The sequence below is a fragment of the Hyaena hyaena genome, unplaced genomic scaffold, assembly GCF_003009895.1.
Source record: "Hyaena hyaena isolate Hyena2069 unplaced genomic scaffold, ASM300989v1 scaffold_494, whole genome shotgun sequence".
Lineage (NCBI taxonomy): Eukaryota > Metazoa > Chordata > Mammalia > Carnivora > Hyaenidae > Hyaena > Hyaena hyaena.
Window position 1 is genome coordinate 768,966 of NW_024081126.1, and position 24,985 is coordinate 793,950.

Below are 24,985 nucleotides of genomic sequence, written 5' to 3' on the forward strand. Positions count from 1 at the left end.
AAACAACTTTTGGCTCTCTTTTTTGGGGGCTGCTTTTAAAGATTTTTTTTTGTATGTAAGTTTGAATACTTTTTTTTCTTAAAAAAAGAATTTCATTTTCTTCATATAGGAATCCTTGGCTCTTTCTCCTTGATTTTTTAGCATTTCTGAGGAACCCATTTCTTCTATGTGAATTATCTCTATGACTTTCTCAGCTCTAAGATGATAATGTGCTTTCAGGGCATAGGTCTGAATATATTGAAAGGAGATGCAAAATTGAAAGAAACAGAAGGGTCTGGAGTGGAGGTGGTTGCTAAATTCTGGTATGATCTATTCCCATAAAAACAAAAAAAGTTAATTTGTGGGACTATTAGTATTTTCTGTGGATGACATTGGAAAATTTGACTCTTATTATGCTTAGGGAAATTGCATTTGGAAAGTCTCATTCAGTTCTAAGTAATGTAACAGAAGAGTATGAGGTTTTCAGAGGGATTGGGTTAGTAGGATTAATTAAGAATTGCTGAGAATGAACCTGATATTTATCTCAGGAAGGGTCACTTATGCAATCCCTTAGGTTACTCTAATATATTACACAGATACTGTTTGTAATGAGAAGCTTCTTGAGTAATGGATTTCAGCAATTGATGTTTTAGGTTTAATTTGCCTAAAAATTTTAAAATATTAGAAATACTAATCCAAAGTCGGTGGATATTGTGATTTCCACAAAAGAACAAAAATGACAATCATTTGTGAAGGAGGGAATAGAGGTAGAGTGTGAAATGTGATAAAATTGTCCACTATAGCAATAATGTCAGAGGCTACAATTTGATTAGGAAGGCTTTCTTCTGGGTAGGTATATTGGATTTTTATTATCTCTGTATAAATATTAGACTAGAAAGCTTTTCTTATCTGTCCCTCAGGGATAGGAATGTTGGAGACAGGACACATGTTAAGACTTACCTCTAAAATAATGGAGGATGAATTATTTAATTTTTATTTTATTGATTTTAATTAAAATCCAGCAAGTTTTCAATAACTGCATTTCTCTTTATTGTGTTTTTTTTTTTAAAGTTTTTTTTTTTTTTTTTAAAGATTTTCTTTTTTAAGCAGCTGGAAAAGGAGAGAGCAACCCATTTAATAGTTGGGTCTGAGGATAGGGTTACAGAATGAATTGACAAAGATCAGATGTTCAAGGAATGCTTGTACCTACTAGGTTCCATTTAACATTAGTGTCTGTAAGTAGCTGAGTCCCATGTGCCTTCTTTTTTTTTTTTAATGTTTTATTTATTTCTGAGAGAGACAGCGTGAGCAGCGGAGGGCCAGAGAGACAGGAAGATACAGAATCTGAAGCAGGCTCCAGGCTCTGAGCTAGCTGTCAGCACAGAGCCCGACGCAGGGCTCGAACCCATGAACCGTGAGATCATGACCTGAGCTGAAGTCGGATGCTTAACCGACTGAGCCACCCAGGCGTCCCCATGTGCCTTCTTAAGAACAGAGCCTTCAGCCTTATAATAGGTGCTGTGTAGTAATGCTGACTGCTTCAAACTGTGATTTTCATTAGTTAATTTCAGATTTCTTATTGCTTATAAAATACCCAGGATGTAATAGATCTTCTCTTAGCTTTGTTTTGGGAGAAAAATGGAAAAATTTTCCCTTCTACTTCTTATCAAAGACTTAACCAGCAAGTTTAGAATAATTTGAGCCAGAGACCTACCGATAGTCTTTACTTGTATCACTAGAGGCTGTAGCTATCAGAGATAAATTTGTGCTATTCTTTTGTACAAACAGGTCTTATTTAGAATATGGACACTAAATATTTTTTTCTTCAATAGCTGTTCGGTTTGGTCGTATTCCTAAGCGTGAAAAACAGAGGATGCTAATTGAAATGCAAAGTGCGATGAAGACCATGATGAACAGCCAGTTCAGTGGTCATTTGCAGAATGACACATTAGAACATCATGAACAGACAGCCTTACCAGCCCCAGAACAGCTGCGACCCAAGCCCCAGCTGGAACAAGAAAACATCAAAAGCTCTTCTCCCTCTTCTGATTTTGCAAAGGATGAAGTGATTGGCATGGTGACCAGGGCACACAAGGATACCTTTATGTATAATCAAGAGCAGCGAGAAAACTCAGCAGAGACCATTCAGCCTCAGAGAGAACGGATTCCCAAGAGCATGGAGCAATATAATTTAAATCATGACCATTGTGGCAGTGGGCTTAGCAGCCATTTTCCATGTAGTGAGAGCCAGCAGCACCTCAATGGACAGTACAAAGGGAGGAACATAATGCATTACCCAAATGGGCATGCCATTTGTATTGCAAATGGACATTGTATGAACTTCTCCAATGCTTATACTCAACGAGTATGTGATAGAGTTTCGATAGATGGATTTTCTCAGAATGAGAACAAGAATAGTTACCTGTGCAACACTGGAGGGAGAATGCATCTGGTATAGTGAAATCAGTTTTTTTTGTTTTTTTTGCTCAATTTGCATCAAGGAAAGCTTTGAAGGTTTTCTTTTATTTGGAAGGGAATATATCAAGTTCAGTGGCAGGGGTGGTGTCAGAAAATGTGAGATTTATACAACTGGTTTTGTGCAGTATTTTAGCTCAAATAGTTCTAATAAATGTTGAATGACTTAATTTCAGACAGAACTAGATACAGGCATGTGATTTGATTGATACTAGGATTGGGATTATAATTTTATGCAAAATATGGATCATGTAGGATTGGTCCCTTTTTTAAAAGATTTTTAAATGTTTGTTTATTTTTGAGAGAGAGAGACAAAGGGTGAGCGGTGGGGAAGTGGGGAGGAGGGACAGAGAGAGAAGGAGACTCCAGGCTCAGAGCTGTCAGCACAGAGCCCAATGCAGGGCTCGAACTCGCGGACCACGAGATCATGACCTGAGCTGAAGTTGGATGCTCAACTTACTGTGCCACCCAGGGACCCTAGAATTGGTCCTTTAATTCTTAGAAATACCTTTCAAAATTTAAGTATTCTGACTAATCACTACCTTAGTAACTTTGGGATTTTCTCCAAGGGCTGATTAATTTAGCTTGCCAAAGTTAGTAATCCTTTAATTTCTATGGAAAGAGTTTTCTTTAACCATTATACTGCAAAAAGTTTTGAGTATAGAACATGGATAGGTGTTTTACTGTGTGAGAACTTAGGAATATTTTAATTTAATACACTGATTTCTAAGGATTTTCTCAGACTTCATCTTAGGAGATGAGTTAATGTTATTCATATAATTCAAGTTTTTAAAAAATATTTTTACTTATTATTGAGAGACAGAGAGAGCATGAGCATGGGAGGGTCAGAGAGAGGGGGAGACACAGAATCTGAAGGAGGCTCCAGGCTCTGAGCTGTCAGCACAGAGCCCAACGTGGGGCTCAGAGTCACAAACCACGAGATCATGACCTAAGCCAAAGTCGGATGCTTAACTGACTGAGCCACCCAGGCACCCCCCCCCCCTTTTTTTTATTCTAATACAACAGTCTACATGAAAGTACAGTGTTTATATTTAGCCAAAATTTCATCAAAAACAGCAACACAACCATTTCCAGTTTAAACCATGAGGTCCTTTGATAATGCTTGGTATTTTCTACAGCCAGGTAATTAAAGTCTTTTTTTTTTTTTCATTTTCAAAATAGCTGACTCTACCCCAGTTCTTTTGTTAGAATTTTCTTGTCACTTGCAAGTATTTGATCCCATGGATCTTAAAGGTGACCTTATATTTTATTAGACTTAGTGGCTGCCTTAGGAGGGAAACATCTGTAAGCATTTAGATTCTAATTTTGTGGTATTCTCTGTGGTTATAGAATCATCCCATTCCTTGATCTTCTATGGATTTAGCAAAAATTTAAAGGCTGATTTTACTAATAGAGTGTACGGTGAATTTCATAATCTTTTTAGTATTTTTATACCTTCTTTGGCTTCCTATTTTTTCATCACCAATCCTTATTTAGAAGGTGCCCTTTGTATCTCCCATCATTGTTTTCTAATTGAACAAATAGGGGCCAGTAGTCATACCAGTGTTTATGAAATAAATGGTCAGTGACCTTTTTAAAAATGTGAGGCATCTCACTATTTTTCCTTCTTTGAAGTTATAATATTATAATAGTGCGATTTAGAAAAAAGTGAGTTTGAAATACTAAATGGCGGCCTTGAGTTCTAGGCCTGTGACATCTAGCTGTATTTGGATAAATCATTAGACCTCTTAGAGTCTCATTTCCTCATCTAGGAAATGATACTGAAATTGTCTGTCGTAACTAATGAATAGAACTGACAAGTATGTATGAATTTGTTTGAAAGTCATAAAACCAGCATAAGGTGGCAGCAGTGTTACAAAATAAACCTTAAACCTGTGCAACAGGTTTTTGAAATAGCTTAGGCTACCTCTTATGAGAAGTGAATTGCTGTTTACATTAGGTTGCCATGAGGCTTTCTAACCTAAGGCAAGTAGTAAGAAGATAAAATGTTAATACTAGTAGATAGTACCTGTGTCTGAGAATTCTTTTCCAATGATTGAGATGCTACTTTTGAAGTTTCTTTGCCATCTCTCAAAGTTGAAGACTTTTTCTGTTTTGTGCATACTAGGTTTGTCCAATGAGTAAGTCTCCATATGTGGATCCTCATAAGTCTGGGCATGAAATTTGGGAGGAATTTTCAATGAGCTTCACCCCAGCAGTGAAAGAAGTCGTGGAGTTTGCAAAGCGTATTCCTGGATTCAGAGATCTCTCTCAGCATGACCAGGTCAACCTTTTAAAGGCTGGGACTTTTGAGGTAGGTTTTCTTTATCTGGAATATTGATGCGCGGTGTGGGTAGTATTTTATTTTCATGTACATTTTCATTCTTATCTAAGTAAGTCTTTATAGTCCAGAGGCTGAAAGTACCAACAAAAGAGTAATAATCTCAGGATCTTGGGAAGAGATGAGATAAATCCAGAGTTTCTTAGGACTTGAAATATAACTGCTTTGTGTTCCCGGAATACAGACTTCATTCAGGTTGTACTATTACTTTCAAGCGTGGACTGCAGGCAGGTTCTGCAGAGTGTTATTAGATACCTCCTGAAAGCCTCACCTGGTGTTTGAGCACAGAATACAAGGGGTAAATAGAATGTGGCTTTTCTCTTTTAGGAGACAGTAGAATATTTTGGGGATGTGTAAAACATGTCTCATCTGCTACTTCATACTCTCTCAGCCTCACCTCATCCAGAATCTGTGGCCACTTTTCTACTCCAGTTTCTCTTGCTGTGATGTATTCTTCCTGGGCATGGGACAGCCACTGTTGCCAAGTAGGACACAGAGTGCCTCTCTGTGTGTCAGCTTAGATGCCTCTGACTTGTCTTCCTCAGGGCTTTCCTGGTGCTGCTGAGGTGTAGGAGCCTCCGGACTTGCTCAGAGTTTACTCTGATGTAGGTGGGAGGTGGGAAGTTGGTGTCTAGGGGGCCAAACCTAATCAGTGGAGGAAGAGACCCAGGGGATATATTTTCTCTTTACCCTGCTGGTCCCATAAGACTGAGCTATCAGTTGTTAATAATATTGAGTGGTGGCCCGCTCAGTAATACATCCTGATATTTTCTTTCTTTCCTTCCTAGTCTCACTTCCTTTTTCCTCTATTTTGTTTTCATATGTGGTAGTGTACACCCCACATAAACTTTTGCCTTAGGCTCTGTTTTCTGGGGGGCCTGGACTGGAAAGGAGGAGCCATACTCATTAATAAAATAACTGTGGTATAATTTAAAAGTAAAACCATTTGGTTAGGATTTTTCATGTAAAGGAAAACATTAGAGTTAAGATTTTAAACTCTGAATCTTAGAGGAAGTCAGTGATGAAGTTCAATTTACCCATTTTTGAGGTTGGGTGACTGTGGTCAGAGAGGTGAAGAGATTTTTCCTGGATTACCAGTAAATTCCTAACACAGCACCAGAACACAAATCCCAGACTCTAGGACTAGTATTCTTTCCACCTTGTCATTTGTCTTGGGATTGCTGTGTTCTAAACTTAGAGCTGTCTTGGGGTGCTTGGTGGCGTAGTGGATCAAACACCTGACTCTTGGTTTTTAGCTCAGGTCATGATCTTATGGTTCGTGGGTTTGAGGCCCACGTTGGTCTCTGTGCTGATGGTATAGAGCCTGCTGATGGTATAGAGCCTGCCTAGGACTCTCTCGCTCACACCTTTCTCTCTGCCCCTCCCCTGCTCGCTCACTCTCTCTTTCAAAATAAATAAATAAAAACTTAAAAAAATAGAATTAGAGCTATCTTCATAAAAGGGTCATTCTCTTTTGGATTGCCTTGAGTAAAACAGGTCTTTGGGAGAATTGCAAAGGGGAGGTGTTTGTTCAGTATTCTCTGGTTTTGAGACAAGTGTGTGGCATAGATGTCACTATTTAGTGTAGGGGAGGGAGTGCTGCAGGTAAGCAGTTGTTGATTGATTTGTTTTGGATTTGAATTACAACTTGGTGTCTGGAACACTTTTGTTATAGTTTCCTTTGTGTATTGTCTCTTTGGGTTATGTTTCCTTGAAATCGTCTAATTAGAGTTTATTGGCTACATTTGCCTTGGCTGCATTTGGTGTTTTAATGTCCCCAAGTGTTGTTGCATTAAAATATTGTTCTTTTAACTTACGGTTTAGGGACCATCTGATATACTTGGTAGCTTAAAAAGTTTAATGCCTTTGGCCAAAACCCAGTTTCAAATTTCTTGGCATTATTGCCTGATTTAATTTTGTATTTGCGTTTCAGAATTTTTATTAATAGGCTTTCAGAGTATCACAGGACTGAAATATTTTGCCACTGGTGGCTGGAATTTTTTTGATGTGCTTTTTGGGATATTTATTGCTTTAGTAGAGAATTTGCCTTAAGGAAAGGGTTTTGGGTAAAAATAAACGAAGTCTTTTACAACCTTTTTTTATATGTAGGATGTTTCTTAACTGACTTGAATACTGAATTATTTCTTAGTACTCCTTCAAATACATTTAAGTCTTTTTCTTTTTCCAGGTTTTAATGGTACGGTTTGCATCATTATTTGATGCAAAGGAACGTACTGTCACCTTTTTAAGTGGAAAGAAATATAGTGTTGATGATTTACACTCAATGGGAGCAGGGGATCTGCTAAACTCTATGTTTGAATTTAGTGAGAAGCTAAATGCCCTCCAACTTAGTGATGAAGAGATGAGTTTGTTTACAGCTGTTGTCCTGGTATCTGCAGGTAAGCAAGCTGGTTCAAAATTGTGCCACACCTAGAATACGGTGACCTAGTGGGGAGAAGATGGAACTATGTTCTGGCAAGCTCTGTAGAAGGCAAGAGGGCCTTAAGATGCTACACTGTATGAATCTGTTTTTTGCATAATTAATTTTTTTAATCCTGACACTAGAAGTCAAAAGTACCATATAGTAATAAAACGATGTTTAGATCTAGGTCTCACATTTACCACAAAAGTCTTATTAGTCTTTAGCTTTCTATAATTTTTTTTTTACAAGTCTAAACAGTTACTTTTGTAGATTTAATGTTTAGAACAGTAGGTTGTTCTGCTGTGAATCTATGTTTTAATCAAATATGTGAGTTACTTGAAAATGTTAAAAGTAGCAAGCTGTATTAGTGTGGTTTGTTACAAATACTAGTGAATTATGAATAGGCTTTTACTCTGCTCTGCCACTGCATTTTCTGTGTGACTTGCATAAATAATTCTATTCTTTGGGTCTTGGTTTCCTCATCCTGTGAAAGGGAGGGATTGTACCATGGGAACTAGCCTGGGGTCTGGCACAGAATAGGTAAATAGGTACTTAGTTAATGTTTGAATGAGTGAGCAAGAATGAGTCCTAACATTTAATATTTGTTAGTACGAGTCATTGATGATTTCCAATTTCCCTGCCACTTTGCATTTATAGTATAGTTATTTCTGACCGAAGTATTTCAATTTAGATAATAGCTATTAAGATAATAGCAAATGGGAAATTGATACACATTGACTTTCCTGGGTATATGTAAGTACCAGCCATTTTTTTGGTATCACTGACTTTATTTTAAAACATTTGTTGAGAATTTTAAAGTATTTTGATAGGCCTTAACTGTAAGTTTCCCATTTACTTCCTACTGTGTAAAAGCCATTCTGTCAGGCACTGTGAGGATTATAATCCCTGTTTATAAAGCAAAACTGTAAATCAGTAACTCCTAAGGAGAGTACGTTCTTTGTATATCTTGAAGGGCCTGTATATCAGTGATATAAATAAAGACTTACGCCATTTGGAAGCATAACTTGGCTACCTTTTCTAATTAGCTCTACCTGGGTAGCTAAAAATTCATTTATGATATGGAATAGTATGAAAGTACCATGTTAATAAGGGATACCTATTAATAGTGTATTAATAGTGTGTAACTAATAGTTTGAGTTGACATCAGATTGTGAAACTAAAGTAATCCATGCTTGTTTCTTTATATGATAAATATGCCTTATGTACTGGGGGAGATAGAACAAGCATTAAGACACAAGCTTGCTTTCTAAGCATTTATGGTCTATTTGGAGAGATTGAACTGACACAAAAAGCTTTATGGTACTAAGCCATATGGTTCTGACTGAGGTAAATAGGAGTTATAGGAAGGAAGATGAAATTACCTGAGTGAGGTTTGTGGGGAAGATGGAAGTGGAGCTGGAATTTGAAAGATGAATTATTAGGTTTTTCCAGCAAAAAAGTGATGGAGCAGTTTGGGAGAGCACACAATAGGGCAAGGGCAGGTGGCCAAAGCCTGACCTGTATATACATCAAAGAGGAAAGGGGCTGAAGGCTTGTCAGTTAAAGGGACCTAGGTTATGGAATGACCACCATGAGAAGAAATATGGGGCAGTGGAAAGGCAGTATAGGGCAGTGATCAGGCATGAACAAAGTGATGGTTTAACATTAGTTGTGCATTTTTATCTTGGGTAGATGAGATGAGTGAGTCTTTAGAGCTGGAGTGTCAGGTTAAGAGGCTGTTGAAATAACTTCAAGTATGAGGCAGTGGAGTGAACTCTCCTGAAATAGGTGTGGTAGAGGAGGTGGGGAAGGAGGGACTGTCCCAGAGATGCAAGGGAGTGAGGGGGAGCTCTATGCTCTATGCCAGGAATTGTGCTACTTCATTGATATTTTCTATGACGAACATGTTTTTTTTTTTTTTAATAAGTTTTATTTTTATTTTTTTTTTTTAAAGTTTACTTATTTGGGAGAGAGATCATAGGGGAAGGGCAGAGAGAAAGGAGAGAGGGAATTCCAAGTAGGCTCGATGCTGCCAGCACAGAGTCCCATGTGGGGCTTGATCTCCTGAATCATGAGATCATGACCTGAGCTGGAATCAAAAGTCAGACACTTAACTGACTGAGCCACCCAGGTGCCCCGCTTTGTTTTTTTTCCCCTGATCTTCAGAATAATATAGGTTCTTCGCAAAGATAGAAAATATTAAGATGAAAGTAAAGATAATATCCCTACCAAAAAAGATCACTGTCATCATTGGCGGGGGGGGGGGGGGGGGGGAGGGGGGGGGGTGTCCTCTGTCTACTTACCTATCCATCCATAAACCATTTCCTGCTTATTGATTTTTGGTACATAAAAAAGTATGACATACTAAGTGAAAAAGACTGGTTATAGAAGAATATAATGCATTCTTATTTTTGTTATGTCTGTATATATGAAGGTACACAAACAACACATATACATATGTACATAGTTTAATATATTTTTAAAAAGTATGTTGTTTTCACTGATAGTGTTTATGGAAGACTTAACCTTTATCACCTGAAAAGGACTGTTGTTATTGCTAAAGCAGAATCTAGACCAGAAAATAAAGTCTCTCCTTCCTTCTCCCAGCCTACTTTTCAGAGAACTAGATTTCTGTCTTTCTTTTTAATTTTTCTGATAGTTGGCCACCCAACTCTAAATACTGTGTAGAGTTGGATTTTTTATTGAGTGGATACAACTGACAAAAATATCTTCTTTCTTTTTATAGGTTTAATTTTTACAGTTTGACTTATTTAAAATTTTAATATCCTCACATTCTTTGATCTTTCACTTTTACATAAATCTCTCAGATGGTTTAGATAGAATCTTCTCCTTAGACAGGGACAGAGTGTCCTTTTCTTCTATATCCTGCCGCCTTTTGCTATGCCATTTCTTTTACATTGTCAGGAGTAAAAATATTTACATTCTATTCTATAGGTGATTAGTTTCCGTGCTTTGTTCATCAGATGATTCTAAGTATTGAAAAGTAAAAATTCTACATTTACAGTATTATGATTATGTAAATAGTGCTCACAGTACTCACACCGTGGATTGAAATGGTAGACAGGGCAATGTAAATCTTGCCCTAAACCTGTGCCACCCAAGGGGGGAATGTTTTAAGTATCAGATAACAAATAGATTATTTATATTCTCTGTTATTGCTTAGAATTAAGCAACATTATAGTTTGCTTTATATTTAAAATTGCTTTTTGTTTTTCTTGGAACCTACAGTTGCCATCTGGGTTTTGTTTTGGTTCTCAGAAGAAATGTGAGTTAGTTTCTAGGTCTCATTATATAGTTTTATCCTCACAGCAGACCTGATGTGAGCTAGCTACATTATCCTCAAATATAGGCGAGAAATTTGAGGAACGAGAGAGGTTAAATAATTTGCCCAGAGTCGTGCATTTTTAAAAATTGGCTGAGGATGCATTTGAACTCCTATTAGTCTTTGAAGCTTCAAAGCCTTTCTGCTGTACTACTTGTTAACAGAACAGCTCTAGCTGCTAAGGGAGAGAGAAATCTGAAACATGATACTTGGCTGTGAGGTTGGAAGACTCTTGGTACCATGGAGAAAAAGGGAATTATACCTGAAAGGTAAATTTTTCTTGAGATTGTGTGAAATGGCAGCAGTCACTTGCAGTTGAAGATGAGGGACGGGCATATAGTTGTGAGACCAAAGTTCATCTAGAAATGGATCTTGTAGGAAGTGAGTATGAATAGAGAAATTAGGTGAGGAGCAGAGACTTCGGAGAGGGATGAAGAACCAGCTAAGGAGGTAGAGGAGAGATGTAGCAGGAATTTAACTATACAAGTAAGTAGTATTGCATTTAGTACATCATTTAGAAGATGAATTTCCATTTCAGTCTGTGCATTCTGTTGTTATAATTTCTAGAACATTATTGTTTATGATCCAGCTAGATTTGTAGGTAGATTATTTGGCCTTGAAATCATGAAACCATGGTTTTAGAAATTGAGATTTTAGGAAAATTTAATACAGTTTACATTTTTTAGGTATAGGAATCCATTTCCCTGAAGTTCTTAGTTATATAGAAGAAGCATAGGTCATCCCAACACAAAATGTTCACTGAAGGTCTAACACAAATACCTTTCTTACTTGTGTTTCTTTCTTTGCCTATTTAGATTATTTGGTTTGTGGGGCTCACTGTCATTCTTAACCAGTTGGTATTGTAAAGTACTGATGATATGATACAAAGCAGGTATTTTCCTCTGCTTATAATAAGGGCTATCTAAAGGAAGGAATTTGGCTTGTTATAGTCACTGCTAATTCCCTACCATCTATCACAGTAGCCACACACATTCAGTAAGTGTTTGGTGAGGGAATTAATAAATTGCAAGAATGTTGAAGAAAATAGGGTTACTTGAATATTAAAGGCAAGGGAGACTCTTGGAAGCATTATTGAAGGCTTTAAGTAGTTTTGCCAAGATGCCACTTAAGATTGTATGACCAAAGTCAAATGTCAGGAGGTCTTTTGTCCATGTAACAATTTTGTCTGAAAACATGACCCCCCCCCAACCAGTAGTCAAAATTGAATGTTTCTTTTTCCATAAGAATTAGTGTGTAGTTGAATAATAATCCAAATTTTATTAAATGTAAGATAAACCTATTTTCATCATTTTTTCTGCATTTAGAGTTTGAACAAACATTTTCCCCCTTTACTATGAAATTTTAGTCCTTGTTCAAGTGTTTGCATTGCAGGTGGCCTTTTTAGCTACCAGTTACAATGCAAAGCCTCAATATCTTTATAAAAAATGAATAAAGGGTTTGTATGGCCAGAAAATTTTGCTTCCTTGGCAGTGTCTTTCTTATTAATTACAACTCCCTGTACTAGGAGCCACTGAATATTTCTTGTGCATTACTGCCTCCTATTGTAAAGGGAAGAAATAGCCCTTAATGAGGAGGAAAAGCCAATGGGCTAACAACATAGGTTTGGCTAATTTTAAGATACTTTCTTTTCTTGTTGGTTTATACCAAATCATTAATCAACACTTTGTATGAGGAGCTTAATAAATACAGTATGTTAAATGAAAGTGAATGCCTGGGTTATAATTAGATAATAAAGTTGCATAGCATATTAGTTATCTATTACTGCGTAACAAATTATCTTAAAACTTAGTGGCTTTTTAATCTCATAGTTTCTGAGGGTTAGGAATATGGTGTGTCTTAGATTCTGGGTACCTCTGGCTGAAGGTTTGTTAGGAGCTTGTAGCCAACTGTGCGCAGGGCTGTGGTCAACTATGAAGACTCAACTAGGTAAGGATCTGCTGTTTCTAGGCTTATTCATGTGGTTGTTGACAGGATGCATTTCCCTGCAAGATGTTGGACCGAGTGCCTTAGTTCTTTGCTGGCTGTTGGCTAGAAACCATTAGTTCCTTAGCACCTGGGCCATTCCAAAGGCAGCTCACAACATGGTATCTGGCCTTTCTCAGAGTAAGTGAGCACGAGTATACTAAAGATGGAAGTCAGGTTTTTGTGTTGTTTTGTTTTTTTTTGTAATCTATTTTATTTGTTAGTAGTGAATCAGTAAATCTAGCCCACTCAAGAGGAAAGGGATACCCAAGGGTATGTATACCAGGATGAGGGAATCATTGGTGGCCATTTTAGAGGTTGCCTGCCACACATGGTAACCTACAAATGTGGAAATATTCCAAATGAAGTAAAAATATATTTGTTAACTACATTATTCATTATATATTCTCATTGAGAAGCAGTTGAAATTAGCAGATGGCATGTAATTTTAAACATCAGAACCTCTAGTTTTGTCAACAGAATACTAAGCACTAAAGAATTTTGACTTGTCAGGTGTACTGTGTGATATATATCTTTATAATATAATCAATAGATATAAAAATTTGCCATTGGGATTTAGAAAATTTTGTTAACTATCTTTTGTCTTTGTTCCAGTGTATAAAACCTTGTTTTAAATTCGTTAATGAGATTGATGAGCAAGAATTATATTTAATGTTTTCTCTTAATTGATATTTATATTTAATGTTAATAACATGTCCTCTATTCATGTCTCTCTATTCCTGTTAGATCGATCTGGAATAGAAAATGTCAACTCTGTTGAGGCTTTGCAGGAAACTCTCATCCGTGCACTAAGGACCTTAATAATGAAAAACCATCCAAACGAGGCCTCTATTTTTACAAAACTTCTTCTAAAGTTGCCAGATCTTCGGTCTTTAAACAACATGCACTCTGAGGAGCTCTTGGCCTTTAAAGTTCACCCCTAAGGTCTTTGTTTATTTAAACATGAACTGACTTATGCTAACTGTACATTTTGTGCTAAAATGCTTATTTATATGTGTATACCATATGTGGGAGATAGAAAAGACCTTTAAGACAATACAGGATTGTAGGCTGTCTCTGTAATCCTGCAGTAGCTGTTTGGATTGAGGTTTCTCCAGCCATGGTTAGACATTGACCGCATTTCCCATATAGACCAATCAGCTGTGTTGCACTTAAACTGGAGAAGTTACACTGAATTATAGTCACACTGAATGTTAGACTTTTCATCTGCCAAAACCAAAAACCATTTTGATCTCCCTGTGGTATAAATATAACGCACAATTACAAGTACATGAGGACTTAAAAATTAACCTTTTGTGGTAGAAATTCTGTTGTATGACAAAAACTTGATTGCACCACAATACCATTTGATCTGGTAATTGGAGACACTGTGCAGTTTAGGAGATCTCCATGTGTGTTTTTTGCTCTGCCACTGTTAAAGTGTATGATCCTGGGCAGGTTGGTTGGTTGTGGAAAATGAAAATTGATAGTGTTCTCAGTCCCCCACTTCACAGATACTAAACATTGTCTATAACACATATTTACCTCTTGGGAGATAGGCACTATGTAAATAAGGTAACATTTTTGTTATTATAATTTTCATAATAATATTCTTTTCTTATTTCTAAGTATTTCTGAGAAATCATTTCACAGTCCACACCAACCTATTATTCAGGGTTCCTGCATATGTGTGGGGTATCCTCTTGGCACACACATATTCAAAGTTTATGGGTACATCAGATACAGAGTATGTGTACATAATATCTGTGTGAACATAGTCATACATAAACACGTTTCTTCACAATATTTTAAACTGTGAAGAACTTTATTATTCAATAAACTTAAAACAAGAGGTGTCAAAGACTCAAGTTAGGTGCATTTTACCTGTTGATGACATAACCATTGCTTTAAATGTTTAGACAGTAGAATATTGAATTTATGCTCTATTTTTATGTAAGCAGCACTTAATGTAAAAGTACAACAGGCAGGGGAGTCCAAATTTCAAAAAATATGTATTTTAGAGTTCATCTTTGGTAAGAACTTTGGTTCAGGATACTAAAAAGTTCAATCAGATTCTTTGTACTAAAAAAGGTTACATTGCCCCTTACACACATGCTGCAGCTTGGTGATAAATATTTTGATCCTTTTTGGAGAACCAATCAATGTTTAAGAAAACTGTTTAATATGTTGGCTATGCGTGTGTGTATGCATGTGTGCGCAAGTGTGTTCTGAGTCCACTCTTTTTTTTTCTCCTAAATAACACTACAGGGATTTTATCAAATTAGATTTAATCTAGAATTTGAAAAAAAATCATTTAGTATGTGTGACCTACAGGCTTAGAAATGGTACAGAGACATTTCATCCACATTTCTAATATTGGGCTTTATTAAATAGAGAAGATCAGCCTCTGTTGTTGGCAGTGGGAGAAATAGCCAAAGTTGAGGATTTTATGTGTGTCTTTCTGTTTCCCTGGAAAATTATAATTAATTGGAATTTTTTGGAAAAGATTGCCTTCTGTATAATTTTGGGATTATATAAAACTGCAAGAATGGAAAGAGCCTGCTTTACTATATTCAGCCTGTTACTTTAATGACATGTGAGCAGAATGCCTTATTTTGTAATCTTGTTTAACTTGTTGCTACTGGGACTTGAATTTCTGTGGCACTTGTTAAGTAAGTTAAAAAAAAGTTAAATCCTCTCATTATTAAAGAGGAAAGGTGATGGTGAAGTCTGTAATACAATATAAACCATAATTGTGATTTACCTTACATTGGTAAGACTTTTATGGGATATACAGTATAGTTTTTGTGAATTATTTACATGATAGCATTATCTTTTTATAATTTTTTTCCTATGATAAATGCATAGTTTTCTTCTATGGGGAATAGAAACGGCTTTTTGAAGTAATCCTGAAAACCTCAAAGATCATGTTTATTCTTAATTTTTGCCTTTTGCATAAGCCTCTTTATATAACATGTTATCTTAAAAACAATTACTGTGTTTAGGAATGTGTAACCAGAAGTATGTTAGTATTGCTTATAAAACTTTAGTTAGGTTCAATATATACATGTATACATCTATATATAGGTATGTAGGTTCGCATTTGTCTGTAAAATTTTATTTGAACGAATTCTTCCTATAGGTAATGGGAAACAAAATTAATAGTTCATATGCCACTTGTAGCATCTCTATATTTGAAAATAGCCCAGTATTAAAACTTCTAAAATTAAACCAGCAGCCTATTATAAGCACATTCTTTGATTGAATCATTGGGTACAAACTTTACTAAATGTGGAGAAGACAACCAGTTTGGGAAACTTCTGAGTTGGTGGGACACTGTTGATTAATTGATAATGTACTGTATGAATTAAGTGATGCTTTAACTCTGATTTTACATTTTAAAGTTAAAATGTGGGCATTATGTCAGCAAACTTAAGGGCATTATGTCAGCAAGCTTAAAACATTTTTTTTTTCTGTGCTTTTAATGTATCTCTACATGATCTGAGAGAGGATTCAAGCTTTTTAGAGAGAAATAGCTGAGGGAAAGGGGAAACATCTTCAGTTGAAGCTTTTCCTTAATGGCGATGGTTTAATTACAGATAAAACTAGAAGGCAATTTCAGTGGATTAAGTGTATAGCTTTTGTATCTACATTTCAAGAAATTACCATTGTAACTTGATAAGAAATGATTTATTTTATGTAAACATCATTGCAAAGCAAGGTATAGAAGCTCAGCTAGATTTATTACTGTGCACGAGAGTAAATACCTATCTCAATTATTCTTTTTCTTTTTCCAATATAAAGTTTGCTGAATGTACAAGAAGAGTTTATCACTTAGGATATAGAATTTTTTTTAGGGGTTGGGGGGATGGGATCTGTCAGGAAATCACCTATAAACAAAGATTGTCTTGATTTGATTCAAAATGTAAAACTTGAAGCTATCCTTGAACTAATGTGGAACAATAAAATGGCTATTGTTTTAAAAACGATAGAAATATATTGTCAAGATATGAATTACGTTTATTTTCTACAAACTGTTATTGATGAGGACATGGGTAATATCTTCATGTTTCTGAAAAGTAATCTGTACATGGGGGGACGGGATAATAAATATTATTTCTAACCAACTGTGGTTTTTGGTATCTTTCTGTGTTGATGTTTTCGGAAGACTCAAATTTTACTACTTTCCCTTGAGCACAGTGGGATGTCTTACCTGAATCTAATTCAGCATAGAGGAATGTTGATATGTAGGGCTCTTTTTAAAAGATTTTAGGGGCACCTAGGTGGCTCAGTCAGTTAAGTGTCTGACTTTTGGTTTTGGCTCAGGTCAGAATCTCACATGTGGCTCATGGGTTCTAGTCCCATGTTGGGCTCTGTGCTGACAGTGCAGATCCTGCTTGGGATTCTCTCTCTCCCTCCCCACCCCCCAAATAAACATTAAAAAAATAAAAAAAGATTTTAGTTTGTTCAGAGAGTCCAGCAAGAATTGTCGCTGTTTTCTATAATGCCAGATGAATAGTGGTTTGCTGTATCTGGTAAGGTAATCTTTTTTAGATGGAGATGGTAAGAGAGGAAAGGGGTGCTTGATCTAGCCAAGACAGCCTTGGTCATGAATGGGATAGGGTGCCTCAGCAAGACCACTACCCCCCTCCCCTTTCCTGGGGTGTGTACCTATTCTGGCGAAGTTGAGGCAATTACTTAAATAGGCACTCCCTGCAGTTTTCCAGGCTAGTAATATCCACTACTTTTCTGTGGATGTTAATGGATATTAGGTGGAAGAAATGGGCTCCTTGATTACATAAACTTGGAAATGCTGGGTTAACAAGGTTACTGAGATGCCTTTTTGTCAGTCTTGTTCTCTAATGAGCAAGTGTGTATCGTGAGTTTTTGAGGAAGTGTTTAGTGGAATGCATTTTTTCCCAAACTTCCTCTGCCAAGTAGGCTTTCCCTGCCCTTTTTTCTGTGTTGAGCATTTGTTGGGACTCCTTGGAAGGTGTGATTTCAGGAGAAAAAACTTGTTAATCCCAAACTTTGGGTGTTGATAAAGATACTGATCACATTCTGTGGATTACTGTACAAATTTGTAATTTGCCCTTTTTTTTGCACAGTATAAGAAACAGCTCTAAATAAATGTGTGGTTGATGGAAAACAAAATAGATTAAGTTCCTTGTGCATGTTGGAAGTGCTGCATGTGAGTAAATGAGTATAGATAGCCAATTCGTGGATCTGGTCTTAGTTTTCACACTCACTTAGGTCTATTAAAATTTGTCACATTTGCTTTTCTTCATTCTTGATCTGTCTAAAGGTTTAGTAACAACTTTGGCCTCTATTCTAGTAGCCACGTCAGAATTGCTCTTCACAATGTCAAAATTGGTGGAGGAACCATAAGGGCAGTCTTCGGAGGAACTTAAAACCTCCAGAATGTTTTCTGTGGGGCATGGTCCCAGGAAGGTAAAGATAGTCTCAAAATTAGCATTTCCCCTACATTTTAATATACATTACTAAAGAGGATAAGATTGGTGGTTTCAATAAGACTCAAATACCTGGGATAAAAATGGTGTTTTTAAATGTTTTCCCCCTCCGTTTTCCTACCGGTGTCCGGAGTTCAGTATGATGTAAAAAGTCTCTACGGTAAGTTCTGTGTTTTTTCTCTTCTACAGTTTCATTTTTCTCTCAATTCTCCTTATCCATAGTTCTCCTGCCCCATTACTTTGTTTTGCTTGTAAATTTTCATCTGTTCTTTCCCCCTCTACAGTAGCCATTTCATTTCCTGTTTAGGTTCTGTAGTTAAATGCAACTCCGGTAGTTTCCAAAGTGGAAAGCACCTATGATTTCATGCTCTCTTGATCATCTTTTTGTTCCCTACAGTGAGGCTTCTCTCTGTTAACAGGTCTTCTAAGCTGTTTTATCCAACAAGACTTTTGAAGAGTAAACGGACGGTTTAGTTATTCATTGCTCACACACATTTATTGAACGTGTATGTCTCAGGAATTTTTTAAAAATCCAAATACAAAATGAGTTTCCTTGAAAACCCAGGGCACTAATCCAGACGGTGTTGTGGAAGTTATGCAGCACATGGAGCAAATGGCCACCAATCATAGCATCTTAAGTAGCAATTGCCAGCAAATGCTGTTCCAGACATGGGTGCTGGAGCCAGTTTATAAGGTCTCTTGAGGTCTCACTGTTACATTTCCAGGGATTTACAGACCTGGTTGTTAAAAAACAGCTATTATTAAAAAATTATATAAGCTTGGAATCAGATTATATTGGAGAAGATAATGCTCAAAACACTAGTTATTTTACATTTTACTGTTATTTATGCTTTTGAGGCTCCATACCTTTATTTTTATGGATCTGGTGGCAATACTTGAGAATGGCATGCACACCTCTACTCAATTCCCTAAGTGATGGCACACAGGTAGCTCAAAATTGGCTGTGGTAGGATTATTTACAATATGGAAAGCTCCAAACGCTAGGACTCAGAGCTTGACTTACTGTATTTTTGGTTGTCTAGATGTAGGCAAGTGAAGAAAGTGAATACAAATTACACTTAAAAGTGCCCCATGCCTGTAGCCCTTAAACACTGCAAACAGAAAGTTGACAAAATAGTCCAGTATTTGAAAAATATTACCTGATTCAGCAAGTAAGTTGGTCGCATCAATGGTAAATCAAGTTTTTTTTTTTTTTTATGTTTTATTTATTTCTGAGAGAGAGAGAGAGACAAAGAATCCCAAGCAGGCTCCAGGCTCTGAGCTGGCAGTCAGCACAGAGCTCGTCGCGGGGCTCGAACCCAGGAACGCCAAATCATGACCTAAGCCGAAGTCGGACGCTTAACCGACTAAGCCACCCAGGCGCCCCGGTAAATAAAATTCTGACTTGATTTTTGTTTTATTAATATACTTAAAATATCAACATTTATGTCAGAATTGTACTTGTTTGTCAGCTGCAACTTCAGCAAAAATAATGGAATGCATCCTGTGAAAAATTAATTGGTTAATGGAGTTTACAGTAAAGAGTATTGTAGAAGCTGTAAAAGAAATAATCTGTACACACAGCATTTATACACACACACACACGCACACACTCCTGAGGTACTTTCCCTCAGAGTGGTAATTGAATGTTTACCAGGACACCACTGTTAACCCCAAGAAGTAATTCAGTTTCCTGAAGGAAACCAAGGCTCAGAGCGTGGAAGTAATCTGCTCGAGGTCACACCGCTACTGAGTGGAGAGTTGATCATCATAAAACCCAGATGTCTGAGCAGAGGGCTTGCCCCACGCCTAAGAGCGGGGGCACTGGCCTTGGGTGTCCTTGGCATACTGCTCTGATCTGTATATACATGTCGAGCTGCTGTTCACGGGTTTGGGGATGGATAGAGAGGAAGCTCGTTAATCAAGCATTCAATGCATAATGTGAGTTTGAGGTTAGCCCCTACATAAAATTTTCTCTTCTGCCTAAGAGGCTTCAACTACTTCAAGTGGTCGCAAGACTAAGGGAGCCGTCAACAGTGAGCTGCCAACAGCGAAGCAGCACGAGGTCGTTGTTTTTCCTTAGGAAATGCAGGAAGTAGGCTTGGGTGGGGGCGGTTAGTGAGTGTGGAAAGCGCGCCCTGGAGGAGTTCTCCCTGGGCCAGTCTCCGGGGCGCTGTCCCTCACGGGCGCCCCAGGGCTGCGAGGTGGCAGTTTCCCAAGGAGGCCTTTCTCGGCGGGAAACTGCTCTGACAGTTCAGACTGTGCTCACCTCAACCTTCAGCTACCACCGATTTCCCGGAACTCCCTCAGGAGAAGCTAAACCAGCCATTTCCAAGCCCCCAGACAAGAATACAGTAGTTCTCCCTTACCGGCAGTTTAGCTTTCCGTGATTTCAGTTACCGCCCTCGGCCGGAAGCAGGTGATCCTCCTGGAGGAGGTAGGAGCCGGGTGGTGCGTCGCAAGGCCCACCCACCACGTTCGCCTACGTCATCACGTAGAGATGGCGTGTGTCCAGTCATCGCGAGAAGGTTGAGTACAGCGCAGGGAGGTGCTTTCAGAGAGTATGTTCACATACCTTTTATTACAGTATATTGTTGCGTTATTATTTTAAAAAGTTATTTATAATCTCTCACTGCACCTAACTTATAAATTAAATCCCATGATAGGTCTGTATGTACAGGGAAAGCCATGGTGCACGTCTAGGATTGGGTACATTGGATACTTCCACGGTTTCAGGCATCCACTTGGGGTATCTGCAGCTAAGGGACACTGCTATATAGAAGAAAGGTCCTTAGTAGTCTGGTAGGTGCTATCATTGTTTAAGGTGTACAAAGGACAGGAATAATTGGTTCTATGTCCCTTGATAGTAAAAATAGCAAAGAATTCCATGTCTTTAAGTTTTGAATATTCTCATCATTTATTGTGGATTGAGGCTACCTTTGTAGTTGTGTTTCTGCTCTGCAGTGATCTTGAAAAGATCCCATCACCTTCTCAGCTCAGCTCCCCTCTGTAAAGTGAGGGAATTTAACTGTGTGCTCTCCTAGGGCGAACATTTGTGATACGATGATATATAAACAACAGAGTTAAAAAAGAAAAAAAGCCAGAGAGTGAAAAATTTCTTGTGTGTGGAGGTGAGGGGAGGGGGGAGGGGAGACACAGAAACATGGTTCCTGTAGCTAAAAATGGACGGATCACACTTGACTTAACCTGATGTGACATTGCACCCTGCTGGCCAGCCATCTGTCTGTGGTCCTTGTGGTGTGACTCCTTGCTCCCTCGTGCCTTCCTCAATGCTCCGTGCTCACAGTACCTTTAGCTCAAAGTCATCTCTCAGTGTCAGGAACAGGAAGTGTGCTGGGGGAAGAGGGGTCATTGGGGAGGAGTTTCATATCCCCTAGGGTTCCCAATGCCCAGTGGAAAGGGCAACTGAAACTAGAGAACAGCACAAAGCACAAGGAACGTCAGGAACCCCCCGGCCCAGTGGCAGCGCTCTAGCAGGTCCTGAATTTTTAGGTCAACGTTTCTATTCAACCTTTCCTGCATCACAGCTCTTCCCAGTTCTTGATCATAACAAAAATGTAAATTTTTGAAGTTCAAGTGTGAAAGTTTTTTGTAGCTGATGATTCTGTCTCTTCCCTTAAGTCCTTTTAATTTTTTCCAACCCTCAAGGTAGTCAGGAAAACGTTCACCATCTAAAACCAGAACTTCTACTTACTGTCACTTTCTAACACTCTTAGCTGACAAAATCAAAAGAATTTTATAGTGAACTCCCAGACACCTGTCACCTATATTTTACCATTCACATTTTATTGTACTTGAGAATTACAGGGCTTTCTATCCTTCCATCCATCAAACCATCTTGGGATTTCTTAAAATGCATTTCAGAGTAAATGGCAGTCCTCAGTAAACTTCCCCCTAAATTTTTATCTTGTATATTATTTACTAGAATTAAATATTGACTTATCATTTTTTGATGTAAAATTTATAGACAGTGAAACGCATAAGCCTTTAGAGTATATCTGCCACTTTATTTTCACAGATGCATTCTCACTGCATAACCCAAAAGCCAGCTGAGATATAGAAAATTAGCATCATCTCAGAAAGTTCTCTCAAGCCCCTTTCTAGGCAGCCCCCACCCCTCAGAAACAATAGCTATAGTTTTTATTTTTTTCCACTGCGGTTTAGACTAACCTATTCTATAACTTTATATGAATGGTATCATTGCCATATGTACTCTCTTATATAATAAGGTTTCTTTACTCAGCATAGTGTTTTTGAGATTTATCCATCATGATTTTATTCTTTTTAATGCTGAATAGTATTCCTTTGTATGGGTGTACCACAGTTTATTTATCCTATTAGTGGATGTCTGGGTTCTTTCCAGTTTGGGTTATTATGGACAAAGCTGTTATGAATACTCCTTTGTATTTGCAGTTGCACTATAGCATGACCTAACCATGGGGTAGGATTTGTGTTGGTTTCCAAGAGTTGAAGAGGCAGTGTATAATGCAAAACATGAAAAACAGGGAATTAAATCTTAATCCTTTCTGCTTGAGGTGTTACAGAAAAAGCGGCTCACCAATTAGAGGATGTTTAAGAGCTAGTTAAAAGGGAGTTTAACCATAAGAATATTTATTACTTATTTCCTGCATAAAACCTCTGGTAGCAGGCCAATTCCAAACTCGTTCAGTAGCTCCAAATGCCATTAAGAGCCCAGGAGCTTGGGGCACCTGGGTGGCTCAGCTGGTTAAGCGTCCGGCTTCAGCTCAGGTCATGATCTCACAGTTTGTGAGTTTGAGCCCCACGTCGGGCTCTGTGCTGACGGCTCAGAGCCGGGAGCCTGCTTCAGATACTGGTCTCCCTTTCTCTCTGCCCCTCCCCTGCTTGTGCTCTGTGTCTCTCTCTCTCAAAAATAAAAAAACATTAAATTTTGGGAAAAAAAAAAAAAACCCAGGAGCTCACCTCATACCCATTAGATTGGCCATTATCAGATGAATAAACAAAAGAAAATAACAAGTGTTGGTGAAGATGTAGAAAAATTGGAATAATTGTGCACTTGTGGTGGGAATGTGAAATGGTACAGTTTTGTGGAAAACTGTGGTGCTTCCTTAAAAAATTAAAAATAGAATTGCCATATAATCCAGCAATTCCAATTCTGGGTATACACCCAAACGAATTGAAAGCAGGGTCTTGAAGAGAAATCTGTACATCCATGTTATAGCAGTATTTTCATAATAGCCAAATGTTGGAAGCAACCCAGGTGTCCACTGCTGGGCGCAAACCATGTGGTTGATACATACAGTGGAATATTATTCAAACTTAAAAAGGAAGGGAGTTCTGACACCTGCTACAACATGAATAAACCTTACGCTAAGTGAAATAAGCCAGTCACAAAAAGACAAATACTATATGATTCCACTTTATATGAAGTACCTAGAATTGTCACATTCATGGAGAATAGAGTGGTCATTTCCTGGGGATGGCAGGGTAGTGAGGGTGCGGAAGGAATGTTTCGGAGTTTTAGTTTTGCAAGATGAAAAAGTTCTGGAGACTTGTTGCACAATAAAATGATTGTACTTAAACACTACTGAACTTGATAGACTTAAAAATAGTTATGGTGGTAAATTCTATGTTATGTGTATTTTACCACAATTAATTAAAAAACCCAACCCAGTTGCTTCTGATCCTTCTTTGTCATCTTGTGCATATTTGTAATGTTTTCTCTTATGGTTGCAAGGTGGTGCCACTGTTAGGCATCAAAGCAGAAGGACTATGTCCAGAGAAGAGGAGAGAGCTTCCTCTTGTTTATTAGGGAGAAACGTTTCTCTGTGGCCCTAACAAACTTCACCTCTCAGCTCCCATTGGCTAGATTATGTCTCATGCTACCAGTATGTACCATTTTTCAGCCTCTGTAGAGAGCAGCAGGCTTTTCCAGAAAGAGGAAAGGGTTGGGGATTGGCTTTTGGATAGGCAATCAACAACATTATCTTCTGCATGGACTACTGTTAGGGAGGATGGGCCCTTCTTTGTGAGCTCAGCATTGATGGCCACTATCAGTGGCAACCAGAGCCAATCTTGGTTGATACGGGGATTGGCTTACCTGTAGTATATGCAGGGCCAGGGCAAGGGTACAAATGAAGACCACCAGCTTGCCATGTTCTTTTCCCACTCCTGCTTTTGTCCCATAGGATGAAGGACTTATTTTGTTTTTCCAGGAATTTTGTGAGCCAGTAGACTTTATGTTGGTATCTTGAAGTTGGCCACAGTGGGAATATTGATACTGTGGAACTGAGTAAATGCTACAGACTAGGGGTCTTTCCACCCCAAGTACCAGTGCCCTGCTGGACCTTTCACGCAAGCTCATGGACACTCCAGCTCCTATGTCCAAGTTCTGTTCATCTTTTCTCTTTTACCATCCCTAGGGCCAAGTTCTATACATACTGGCAATGTGGTCTGGCTGTGGGAGAACCAAGGAAGGAGCCTTCTGCAGGGCCCTGGAAGGAGGCCCAGGGTCGTTTAGGTAGGGAGTTCAGGTACTGGAGCAATATCTGGAACAGGGTATAGATTCTGGGCATACTTGGCCTGGGGAGAGGGGCACAACTTTAGATCTGGAACTTCCAAAGTCTGACTTCAGGGCAGGGGACCAGTAGACTTGTAGGGTAGGGAAGAGAGGGAAATACTTTTGTCCACTCTCCCCAATCTTCTGCCTTTGACTGGATGGGAGAGAATCCCTCCATCCTTCATATACCTGCCTAACTTCTCACCGAAGGGAGAATTGCTAGTCTAGTTTATCGGAACCCAGCACTCATTCATGGGCTATATTTTAGCAGTGGATGGAGTTTCTTTGTCTTAAAGTTTAGGATTTCCATAAGATGCAACTTTTGTAATTTGGTAACAGCTGGGCAGCTCACCTGTAACTGCACCTGGGTGTAAAGCTCAGGTTGGAATCCTTTCCATTTTAGATTCAGGAA

General features: G+C 38.1%; 1 protein-coding gene across 4 annotated transcripts in view; it reads left to right on the forward strand.

Moving 5' to 3' along the window:
• The window catches only part of NR1D2 (nuclear receptor subfamily 1 group D member 2), a 39,660-nt gene that overhangs the window by 12,528 nt on the left and 2,147 nt on the right, over positions 1-24,985 (forward strand). For 3 of the 4 annotated variants that reach the window (XM_039254582.1, XM_039254578.1, XM_039254581.1), the window contains exons 5-8: positions 1,812-2,431; positions 4,583-4,768; positions 6,984-7,194; positions 13,291-16,670. In XM_039254582.1, the coding sequence (XP_039110513.1) occupies positions 1,812-2,431; positions 4,583-4,768; positions 6,984-7,194; positions 13,291-13,487 (1,214 nt within the window). In that variant the 3' untranslated portion in view covers positions 13,488-16,670. Of the gene's footprint in view, positions 1-1,811; positions 2,432-4,582; positions 4,769-6,983; positions 7,195-13,290; positions 16,671-24,985 lie in introns of those variants that run through there. The other variant, XM_039254579.1, reaches the window with a different exon arrangement.